The 13,233-nt window shown below is 34.5% G+C and overlaps 1 protein-coding gene across 2 annotated transcripts in view; it reads right to left on the bottom strand.

Moving 5' to 3' along the window:
* The window catches only part of LOC107707568 (rho GTPase-activating protein 6-like), a 44,376-nt gene that overhangs the window by 4,296 nt on the left and 26,847 nt on the right, over positions 1-13,233 (bottom strand). For both annotated transcript variants that reach the window (XM_016511633.1, XM_016511635.1), the window contains exons 5-11: positions 11,786-11,984; positions 11,321-11,376; positions 9,981-10,131; positions 8,947-9,095; positions 3,396-3,575; positions 1,575-1,672; positions 943-1,115 (exon numbers count right to left, since the gene is read on the bottom strand). In XM_016511633.1, the coding sequence (XP_016367119.1) occupies positions 943-1,115; positions 1,575-1,672; positions 3,396-3,575; positions 8,947-9,095; positions 9,981-10,131; positions 11,321-11,376; positions 11,786-11,984 (1,006 nt within the window). The remainder of the gene's footprint in view (positions 1-942; positions 1,116-1,574; positions 1,673-3,395; positions 3,576-8,946; positions 9,096-9,980; positions 10,132-11,320; positions 11,377-11,785; positions 11,985-13,233) is intronic.

The raw sequence follows: 13,233 nt of genomic DNA, 5'->3' as shown, positions 1-13,233 counted from the left end.
TGAAGCCAGACTGGTTGGTGTCGAGGAGGTTGTTCTGTGTGAGAAAGGCAGAGTCTTGGTTGAACACAGCTCGTTCAAGTGTTTTTGCAATGAAAGGAAGAAGGGAAACCGGTCTGTAGGTTTATACTCTTTATTTTATTAGGTTTATACTCTTTATTTTATTTTTTACTTGGAATTGTATATAATATAATAATAAAACATCACAATATAATAGGCCCATATGATTTACTGTAATACTGTAAATAATTTTTTTTGTTAAAGTTTTAGAAATGTTGTTGCTTTTTTTGTAATTTAAGTTTTTTTTTCTTCAAATCCATATTTTATTATTTTTTATTTCAGTTTTAACTATTTTACTATTAATTTAACTAAATGAAAAAGAAAAATGTTTCCTTGTGATCTAACTGAAATTAAATAAGATTTTATATTATTTCTGTTAGCATTATTGTTGTCTCAATATATGGGGTAAGTTGTCACAACAGGGCATGAAGTTAAACTAAATGACAATGTGAAATGTTGCCTTGGCAACTAGCTGAAATAATAATAATAAAAAAAAAAATAATAATAATAACAATAACAATAATACTAATTATTATTATTATTAATGATTGAATAATAAATAAAGATTTTTTATATTTTTATTTTGTTTAAGTTAAAATGTATTTTATTTTAAATGACAAAGGTTTTTCTATGGTTTTAGTTTTAATGAACTATGATAACCCTGGTGTGATCTAATTAAAATGACTATTTTACCCAATATTTGTGCTGTGTATTTTGTGCTTATTAGAGTATCAGTAGCAATAACCTAACGACAAACTCCATTCATTGAGAGATTCTTGTGTGATTCAGATGGTGAGCACTGTTTGTATGAGTTGCTGCCTATGCAGCTCATTTAAATCATGTGGTCAGTATCATTGAGGTCTCTTCATTAGTGAATAAACCCACCGGCGCCGGCTTGTGAGGGTGAGAGGCAGAAGTTCACTGTGTTGTTCCTCTCGAGAGCATGCTGGAGGTTTGTGGGACTCTGATGCTCCGGTCCTGATGGATGAAACCACTCGGAGAGCACCGGAGAGTTGTTATCGTACGGAGAGATTTCTCCACTGGAGCTCTTCACGTCTCTGCAGGACCACAGATTCAGCACACCGTTAACAAAACTTCAACTGTTTATAATATAAGAATACAAATTATAATAAAATAGGCACTTATGACTTACTTTATTGCTGTGAAAATTAATAATATTATATTATATTATATTATATTATATTATATTATATTATATTATATTATATTATATTATATTATATTATATTATATTATATTATATTATATTATTTTCCAATATAATAAAGTATAATAATATAATAACAGAATAGAATAGAATATATAACATGTTTAATTCTGTTTTGTTCATGTTATAGTGTAGCCCTAATGCGTTTTTTTTCTTTTACTTGGAATCTTATATAATATAATATAATATAATATAATATAATATAATGCAGTCTGATGAATTATTACTGCACTATTATTGTCTACTGACGATGAATCAGTAGTTGTGCCAGGTCTTGTTGTTCACTTACTCACACTGTGGTGTTTTCCTCCTCAGCAGATAATGCACCACATCACTGTCTGTGTCCAGCAAACTCAACAGAAGCTCGTTCTGCAGCTCCGCTGAGATCTGCGGCACAAATCACATCAACACGTTCCTTCAAAACACAACTGAGTCCAGTCAAACCACTGATACACACACAGCTTTACTGCCAAAGAACAAGCACAAGGGCTTTAGCTTGGGTGGCTATTAAGCTCTTTACAAGGAATACGATCTTTTTACATTTAGAACGCGTTGAGAGACGCAGTCCAATGCACAGCCCACTCAAAATCACTACATTTTGACAAGACACTTACTTACAAGTGACTTTAAAGAGCTCATATCATGAGAAAACAAGCTTTCCCTCATCATCTGAGATAAAAATGCTTGATTTATGATGCAAATATACTGGAACTCAATCAAAACTTCTTCCACAGTGGAAAAACAAAAAAAACATTTATAGAAATTAAGCTGCAAAAACATCCCACCCTGGCCAGTGTTATTGTTAACTAAAAGTAAAACTATTATTTATTAAAAAAAATCTAAATATTAGATGAAAAACATGAAATAATGAATAATATGAAATTATTTAATTCAATATGATATTAAATATATAATTAAAATAATAAAAATAAATTAAGACTTAATTATGATTAGTAACATTGGGACCATATAGGAATTAAATAAATTGATAAATAAATAAATAAATAAATAAAAATGTCTTTCAAGGATACAATCTGTCTAAAAACAATTTCTAATAAAAAATGGTATAAATATGCAATATGTAAAATATGTAATATAAATATGTAAACATAAATATCTTATTATTTAACTAAATATGATATTAAATATATAATTAAAATGGTATCACTAAATTATGCCTTAATTATGATTAGTAACATTGGGACCACAGGGGGGAAAAAAGTTAAATAAATCATTCATTCATTCTCATGGTCAACAAAGAGAGTGTGAAAAATTAGAAGTATATTTAAAATATAAATATGAAATTATTTAATTAAATATGATATTAAATATAGGATTTAAATTATAAAACTAAATGTGACCCTGAACCACAAAACCAGTCATAAGGGTCAATTTTTTGAAATTGAGATTTATGCATCATCCGAAAGCTGAATGAATAAGCTTTCCATTGGTGTATGTTTTGTTAGGATCGGACAATATTTGGCTGAGATACAACTATTTGAAAATCTGGAATCTGAGGGTGCAAAAAAATCTAAATATTGAGAAAATCATCTTTAAAGTTGTCCAAATGAAGTTCATAGCAATGCATATTACTAATCAAAAATTAAGTTTTGATATATTTACAGTAGGAGATTTACAAAATATCTTCATGGAACATGATCTTTACTTAATATCCTAATGATTTTTGGCATAAAAGAAAAATCTATAATTTTGAGCCATACAATGTATTGTTGGCTATTGTTACAAATATACCCCAGCGACTTGAGACTGCTTTTGTGCTCCAGGCTCACAAATTAGGATTAAACTATGATTAATAACACTGGGACAATAAATAAACAAACATGTACAATATTCCCCCTTTGCAGAGTGTAGTCTGCCTAAAAACTGCATATGTTTCTATTCTGCAAGCATACCTGTCCTTCATTCAAACTTCAATGGTCCAAATCATCTCAGCAGCCCTGTTTTGGACATGCCAGAGGACTGAGCAGTATAAACTACATCTCAAACACTTTCATAAAACTGTCCTAACTAACAGCCATAGAAGTGGTGATTTATTTGTATTGTTGTGTTTTCTCTGTCTGAGCGTCCTCATATCTCACTCATGATGTACCGTGAACAGGGACTGGTGCGTGTCGATCATGTGCTGCACCACGCTGATGATAGCGGCGCTGTCCTCCATCCGCGCCGAGCTCTCCACGCTGAACTCCTTCTCTGAGCTCTTCTGCTTGTGCAGCAGGTTCGGCCCGAATATAGTGGCCAGGTTCAGAGACGTCATCTTATTACCAATCACCTACAAATAACACAAACGCAGCCATCGTTTCTCACTGCATTGAGCTCAGTGAACTTTTGGGTTTGTGATCATCCTGAAAAAGCAACGCGTGACCTCCAAAACCTACCGTGTAGAGACTTTTATTGTGCTCGCAAGTGTTTTTGTCCTTTCTGAAGTTTGACAGAAGCATGATGTTTTATGGAAAAGGGCTGCATCAAAAATGGTCATGGAAGGAAAAAAGGATTCATTTTTCATTTAATTAAAATTTACTAATCAAAAAGGTTGTCTACTTAACTGAAATCATGAAACTTACAGAACTTAACAACTTTTTTTTTTTTTTTTACAAAATTGTATTTTGTTAGCCCCACCCCCTTTTTTCCCCAAATTCATTTTTCTGGATTCTTTTTAATAGTTAAATTCAATTTTACTAATCAAAAATCATGTCTAATTTTATTGAAATCATGAAACGTACACAATCTAACATCAGTTTATTTATTTATTTTTAAATGTAACAAAAAAAATTAGGGCATTTTTAGGGCCCTATAAAGTCGTTTAAAAAAAAAACAAATTCCGTTTATTTACATTGAATTTTTTTAATTCCATTTTAATAGTTAAATTAAATTTTACTAACCAAAAATCATGGCTAATTAATTGAAATTGTGAAACTTACACAATTTAACAACCATTTTTATTACATTTTTAGGGCCCTATGAAATCTGTTTTATTTTACACAAATTCTATGTTTTCCTTTATAATTTTTTATATATTCTGATTTTAGTTACATCAATTTTAGTATTTAAAAACATGCATTATTAATTAAAATCATGAAACTTACATAATTTAACAAGTTATCAAATTTTTTACAAAAATTGATTTTTTAGGGCCCTATGAAATCCAAACTAAATTTAACAAATTCTGTGTTTTCTGTTTTAATTTGTCTGATTCTGGGTTAATAAATTAATCAAATTTTTATAACCAAAAGCATGTCAAACCAAAACAATTTTAAATTCTAAGAATTTATTATTATTATTTATTTATAGTTTAATTTTAGTTTAATTGTATTATTTTATTTTTTAACAATCATAGGTCCCTGTGAAATGTTTTATTTTTTCAGAAAGTCTGTGCTGTCTGTTTAATTTTTTAATGTAATCAATTACTTTTTTTTTTTTGCTAAAACAAAAAGCTACACAACAATGATTTAATAATAAATTCCCATGGAAGAAATAAATAAAAACTGTAGTAATCAAAAAACATGTCTAACTAACAAATTTAAACTTTTTTTTATTATTATTTACTTATTTGTTATTTTTTTTACAATAATCGGTCTCAGTGAAATGTTTTATTTTTTTTTCAGAAAGTCTCTGTCTTTACAATTTACTACATATTTACTATCAAAAATGGTGGTAATCAAAGCAATACCAATTAAATTAATCTTTTAAAATGAAACATTAACAATTCCTTTTATTTTTTTGGCAAACAAAGAGCTGCACAACAGAGGTTTACTGTTGAAAGGAAACTCTCCTGGAAGAAAGAAAGTCATGCAAGGTTGAAAACAGGAGTAAATAATAAAATTTTTCTTCAGGCCGACCACAAACCCCAGAGTTCATTGAGCTCACACACTCACACACTCACTCACTCACTCACACACACTCACTCGCTCACTCACTCACACACACTCACTCGCTCACTCACTCACACACACTCACTCGCTCACTCACTCACACACACTCACTCGCTCACTCACTCACACACACTCACTCGCTCACTCACTCACACACACTCACTCGCTCACTCACTCACACACACTCACTCGCTCACTCACTCACACACACTCACTCGCTCACTCACTCACACACACTCACTCGCTCACTCACTCACACACACTCACTCGCTCACTCACTCACACACACTCACTCGCTCACTCACTCACACACACTCACTCGCTCACTCACTCACACACACTCACTCGCTCACTCACTCACACACACTCACTCGCTCACTCACTCACACACACTCACTCGCTCACTCACTCACACACACTCACTCGCTCACTCACTCACACACACTCACTCGCTCACTCACTCACACACACTCACTCGCTCACTCACTCACACACACTCACTCGCTCACTCACTCACACACACTCACTCGCTCACTCACTCACACACACTCACTCGCTCACTCACTCACACACACTCACTCGCTCACTCACTCACACACACTCACTCGCTCACTCACTCACACACACTCACTCGCTCACTCACTCACACACACTCACTCGCTCACTCACTCACACACACTCACTCGCTCACTCACTCACACACACTCACTCGCTCACTCACTCACACACACTCACTCGCTCACTCACTCACACACACTCACTCGCTCACTCACTCACACACACTCACTCGCTCACTCACTCACACACACTCACTCGCTCACTCACTCACACACACTCACTCGCTCACTCACTCACACACACTCACTCGCTCACTCACTCACACACACTCACTCGCTCACTCACTCACACACACTCACTCGCTCACTCACTCACACACACTCACTCGCTCACTCACTCACACACACTCACTCGCTCACTCACTCACACACACTCACTCGCTCACTCACTCACACACACTCACTCGCTCACTCACTCACACACACTCACTCGCTCACTCACTCACACACACTCACTCGCTCACTCACTCACACACACTCACTCGCTCACTCACTCACACACACTCACTCGCTCACTCACTCACACACACTCACTCGCTCACTCACTCACACACACTCACTCGCTCACTCACTCACACACACTCACTCGCTCACTCACTCACACACACTCACTCGCTCACTCACTCACACACACTCACTCGCTCACTCACTCACACACACTCACTCGCTCACTCACTCACACACACTCACTCGCTCACTCACTCACACACACTCACTCGCTCACTCACTCACACACACTCACTCGCTCACTCACTCACACACACTCACTCGCTCACTCACTCACACACACTCACTCGCTCACTCACTCACACACACTCACTCGCTCACTCACTCACACACACTCACTCGCTCACTCACTCACACACACTCACTCGCTCACTCACTCACACACACTCACTCGCTCACTCACTCACACACACTCACTCGCTCACTCACTCACACACACTCACTCGCTCACTCACTCACACACACTCACTCGCTCACTCACTCACACACACTCACTCGCTCACTCACTCACACACACTCACTCGCTCACTCACTCACACACACTCACTCGCTCACTCACTCACACACACTCACTCGCTCACTCACTCACACACACTCACTCGCTCACTCACTCACACACACTCACTCGCTCACTCACTCACACACACTCACTCGCTCACTCACTCACACACACTCACTCGCTCACTCACTCACACACACTCACTCGCTCACTCACTCACACACACTCACTCGCTCACTCACTCACACACACTCACTCGCTCACTCACTCACACACACTCACTCGCTCACTCACTCACACACACTCACTCGCTCACTCACTCACACACACTCACTCGCTCACTCACTCACACACACTCACTCGCTCACTCACTCACACACACTCACTCGCTCACTCACTCACACACACTCACTCGCTCACTCACTCACACACACTCACTCGCTCACTCACTCACACACACTCACTCGCTCACTCACTCACACACACTCACTCGCTCACTCACTCACACACACTCACTCGCTCACTCACTCACACACACTCACTCGCTCACTCACTCACACACACTCACTCGCTCACTCACTCACACACACTCACACTCTCACACACTCACACACACACACACACACACACCAGCTAAAAGATGATACCTCAGTGTTTATTTAGCCGTCTGATAATATTTGACATTATCTTAGCATTTATGTATCTGCTTAAAAGGGTGATTCTTCCCAACAGAGGAAAATCATTTCAACCAAACAATCAGGAATATGTTTTATGTACATTTTTTAATAAAAAAATCAACATGTTTTATGTACATTTTACTAAAAAAACAAAATTATGCATGAAAGAGTTTAAAAATGTTGTACATTGTAAAAAATTATTTTTCAAATGATATGGAGTGTTTTACAAAAAAATTCAATTTCAGTTTCTCTATCTCAAAATTTTATGTTTAATTAAATGTTAATTGCCGCTTCTTTGTCATTGTATTTTATGTATCCTGCATTTGATGTATATTTTAAATACATTTTTAAATAATTTTAATCATTAATCAAATTCAGTGTTTTCTACTTTCGCATGTCAAACAAAATCAACTTTAAATTTATTTTAAACTTCGTAAACTTTTTATTTATTCATTCATTTAATAAATTTTTTTTTTTTTACAATTATAGGTCCCTGTGAAATTTTAATTTTTTCATAAAGTCTGTTTCGATTTTTCTGGATTTATGATTTAATACATATTTACAATCAAAAACAGTGGTAATTAAATGAAGGCATATAACATTACCAATTTAATTAATGTTTTAAAAATGCAATCAAATAAAAATGTAACAATTCCTTTTATTTTTTTGTCAAACAAACAGCTGAACAACAGAGGATTACTGTTAAAATTAAATTCCCCTTGCAGTTTCTCTGTTATAGTATATTATGTATCCTGTATTTTATGTACATTTATATATCCTTTAGCAAATTTTATTTTTAAATTTTATTTCTTATGCATGCTATTTTTTCTTATGCATCTGAGTTCTGAATAAAAATTGTTTCACTACCAAATTTTTTTCAGTGCAAGATTTACTTTTGAATCGATTTTCACTCTGAAATTGTTTAGTTTAGTTTAGCAGTTAATTTCACATATAATTACAAAGAAAGAGCAAGTAACACATTGATAAACATAATATTTTGAAGTAGAAAGACTGAAACCGTAAAACACACTCCAATAATCTTTTTTATTTATTTACTTAGAAAAATCAGTTTTTACAGTGAATAAGGGGTCGTTCACACAGAAAGTGTTTTTAAACTGGACTGCTTTTTCTATTGTTTTTCTATGTAAACATGCACTAGAAGGACATATTTGACTTATGCATTTGCATTTCATGTCTTTTTCATCATCTTACGCATGACACATTACGCAACTTTGAACAAAATGAGACTCTAAAAATGTGCAAACATTTATTTTGAGTGAACGGCCCCTAACTATGTTTTTTCTTGAAGTTTAATTGAGATATTCTATTAAATCATCTCAAAACTCTCATACGGAAGAATCATGACACTAGTCTAAATTAAATTTATACAAATAAATATAAATGAAACAAATAAAAAACATTCAAATTGCCACAATTGTGCTTAATTGTAAAAATCAACCACACAACTCACCTCGTTTCCATCAGCGTCCCGCGAATCCTCCGCGTGATTGGCTACGTCTGACAGGAAGTGAAGTAAACACTGAAGGGTGTCGCTGTTGCAGGCGGGAAGCAGACAGATGAGTAACTGTATGACTGTGTACTGATCCGCCTTGTCTAGAGCTGCACAAACACCACAGAGAAGATGAGTGGAATAAAGAAGAATAAAGTGTTGATTTATTAAAGGAATAGTTCATCCAGAAAAATTTAAACTCACCCTTAGATTACCCAAGATTAGGATGAGTTTGTTTCTTCATCAGATTTGTAGAAATGTAGCATTGCATCAGTGTCTCAGCAATGGATGCTCTGCAGTGAATGGGTGCCGTCAGAATGAGAGTCCAAACAGCTGATAAAAACATCACAATAATCCACAAGTAATCCACAGCACTCCAGTCCATCAGTTAATGTCTTGTGGAGCCAAAAGCTGAAAGAAATCTATCTTTAAGACATTTTTAACTTCAAACCATTGCTTCTGGCTAAAATACGAGTCCATAATCCATAATAACATAATAATGTTGTGTCTCACATCAAAATCCAGCCACATATTTGTTTAGAGGTGTTTTTGCTTGTAACCGGTGCTTGATCTGTGCAGATTTCTCTCCTGATTCAGATCAGAACACTTTTTCACTGGAGGAAGCGTTATTATGGATTATGGACTCAAATTTTAGCTGGAAGCAACGGTTTGAAGTTAAAAACATCTTAAAGATAGATTCATTTTTTACAAACACACAGCTTTTGTCTTCTCCAGATGTTAACTGATGGTCTGGAGTGCTGTGGATTACTTGTGGATTATTGTGATGTTTTTATCAGCTGTTTGGACTCTCATTCTGACGGCACCCATTCACTGCAGAGCATCCATTGCTGAGACACTGATGCAATGCTACATTTCTCCAAATCTGATGAAGAAACAAACTCATCCTAATCTTGGATGGCCTGAGAGTGAGCACATTTTCATTTTTGGCTGAACTATTCCTTTAAGAAAGATTGTCTCAGTGTTGTTTTGCTTACACGCGCAGCTGATAAACGCGGAGTACAGTTCTCTGGTCAGCAGAGGATCAGGCATGTCTCTCAGAAACTCTTTGAGCAGCGCCGCCACATCATGAACACTGTGCCGCTGGTCCAGAACAACATCGGCACCCTGATCGAACGCTTCACGCAGCTGAACGTCACAACAAACACACGTCAATGCTGTGAGAACTGACACTGGTCTTTAGAGGGTTCACATACTTCTTCCACCAATGAAGTTGCGCAACCTTTCCAGTTATTTGCGATTACTAATGCATTAAAAATCATTCAAATGAACCCAGATTCATTGAAAATAACCCCCTAGAAAGGTTTGTGTACACAACAGCATTATCTAGAGCAAAGTTTAGCAAACTAGGGTTTGTAAAGAAACTGCTGGGGGTTGAAAAAAAGCTAATAATGAATTAAATAAAGAAAATGTATAATTAAAATAAATAATTAAAAATGGAAACAAATTACAATACTTACTAAAAAAAAGATGAAATATTTTATTTCTTTACCTGGATGTCACAATACAAAATTTTGCCAAGTTTTATTATGTTATATATCAAGCACTATCTAACAAGAAAGAGTGACTGTATAATATTACTTAATAAATTTGACAGGTTTGTATTTTTTGTTTGTAAGTTCAAAAATAAGTCAGAGCAAAATTAAAAATAGATAAATAATAATAATAAAAAATCGAAATAAAAGATTAATTATTTAATTTGTTTGTGTTGTGTACTGTTTAGCTGTCATGTGACCATTAACTGGCGTCAGAGAACTGTGAATATGAAAATGTGTTGTTGAATTATGAAACTTATTAACTCAGAGGAACTTTAAATAAATATTTTAGGTCAAATAAAATAAAATAAAATAAAATAAAATAAAATAAAATAAAATAAAATAAAATAATAAAATAAAATAAAATAAAATAAAATAAAATAAAATAAAATAAAATAAAATAAAATAAAATAAAATAAAATAAAATAAAATAAAATAAAATAAAATAAAATAAAATAAAATAAAATAAAATAAAATAAAATAAAATAAAATAAAATGAAATAGTTTGGGTTAAAATAGTCTTTGAGTTTGGGAATTCCTGGTCTAGATGATGAAATATTTTATGATGAGAAAAATATACAAAATAAAATAAAATGCCTTTATTTTATTTACCTTTACTGAAATATAATAACTGAAATATTATTTGTTGTACAATTTAATTTAATTTAATTTAATTTTAAAAACATTTAGCTTTTTATGTATTCTGGTTTCCTTTGTCATCTAGTAACAAAAATGTAAGTGAAAATATATCGTGTCTAAAACATAAAACATTTGCTTCTCACCTGTCGAACTCTTTTCTTCGAGCTTCCGACCCGGAAAATGCCCACCGTCTGCAGACCTTCACAGCAGCAAAGCAAATAACCGGCACTGTTACGTCAACGTCTGTATGGAAACAGTCTTAAAACTGTGTTTAGACTACGCTCAAACTAGTCCGGCTATTATTGTGAACCCCCATGAAATGAAGACCCCATGAAATGAAAACTGAATTTTTTTTTTTTCTTCCTGTGTTGATGTTTTCTATTGAAACAGGAAGTTGGGGCGGGGCTTATCGAACCATAAAGACGACCTCACACCGACAGATGTGACCTCAGGGCCACAATTTTGATTTCAGGGGTTCCTTAAAGGAACACTCCACTATTTTTGAAAATAAGCTCTAGAGTCAACTCTAGGGGAGTTGGAAAATGAGCCTATTTTCAAAAATAGTGGAGTGTTCCTTTAAAAGACATTTGTATTTCGGTGGCACTGACCATACTTCTGCAGGTGTTGGCAGCAGCTGTCCAGCACACGCGGCACCTGTCTGTAGATGGGATTCAGGCTGAGCTTGGCGTCGCTCGTCTTCTTCTTCTTCTCGCTGTGTGACTCCACAGGCATGGAGAGCTGAAGAGCCTCCAGCAGACGAGAGTGACTGTCGTCCAGATCAGTGATGCAGTCCACAGACACACCGCCCTGCAGCGGTCAAACACACAAATATAGACACTTCTGTCAGCATTTTTGGCTGAGAAATACAGTTCGAACCCTATTAAAACCATTGCATTATTCAGTGTTGGGAAGGTTACTTTGGAAATGAAATAGGTTACAGATTACAAGTTACCCTATTTAAAATGTAATAAGTAGTGTAACTATTTTAATTGCTTTGTTAAAGTAATGTAACTGATTACATTTGATTACTTTTTGATTACTTTTCTAAATTTCTAACATTTTCAAACATGTAAAGCAGGCAGGGTTAACCACAGTAGTATTTAACACTGATTACTGTCACTTTCGAAATCCTTCATCACTTGAATTAAGATGATAATAATATAATTTTACTTTGAGATCATTCTGAGGTTAAATACTATGGTGGCCGAGAAGTGCAAAACAAATCACAATTCTGAAAACAAAATAACAAATTACAAACGCAAATGCAAGTCTAAAAAACAAAATAACAATTCAGAAAACATTATAACAAGTCAGAAAACACAATGACAAATTCGAAAACAAAATAACAAGTCAGAAAACACAACGACAAATCAGACAAACCGGAAGAGGTAGGTATAGTTTTATCAGAATTGTGATTTGTTTTGCACTTCTCCGCCACCGTAAAATACAGATTTAAAACCATAATAAGAAAACGTTTAGTAGCCATGATACTGTTTTTGAAATCAAATCTTTGCATAGCTATGACAGGAAACACTGGCTTCTAACAATGCCGTGGAAAAAACAGTTAATCTTAAAAAAATTAAGCACATACATAAACCAAAATAGGAAATAAAAGAGTTATCGAATATGCATGAGTCAAACTCCTGAAACATTGGTGTCTCATATTCTAGCGCAGTCAATGCAATTTATGAAAGAAATCAATTAAATCTGTATGTGAAAAAAAAATCTGATGCAACCCCCTTTGTAATCGTTAACATTTTCATAAGTAACTGTAATTTAATTACACATTTTTTCTCAGTAACTGCAACTGATTACAATTACATTTATTTTGCAATTAAAGTACATAATTTAGTTACATGTAACTAGTTACTCCCCAACACTGTCATTATTAATAGCATTACTTAATATCTCATAGCAAATACATTTTCAATATGCAATAAATCATCATCCCTGATTGTCATGAACAAACTACGGAAACATTTGCTTATGTTTTCTGTATTAGTTTCAACACAATTTGGTTCATGATGACAATTTGATTCCACAGATGTCCCCCCCC

Source organism: Sinocyclocheilus rhinocerous, unplaced genomic scaffold (genome assembly GCF_001515625.1).
Source record: "Sinocyclocheilus rhinocerous isolate Xijiao unplaced genomic scaffold, SAMN03320098_v1.1 scaffold1919, whole genome shotgun sequence".
NCBI classification, from domain to species: Eukaryota; Metazoa; Chordata; class Actinopteri; order Cypriniformes; family Cyprinidae; genus Sinocyclocheilus; species Sinocyclocheilus rhinocerous.
The sequence above is the reverse complement of the archived record's forward strand: the minus strand, read 5'-3'. Positions and strand labels throughout refer to the sequence as shown.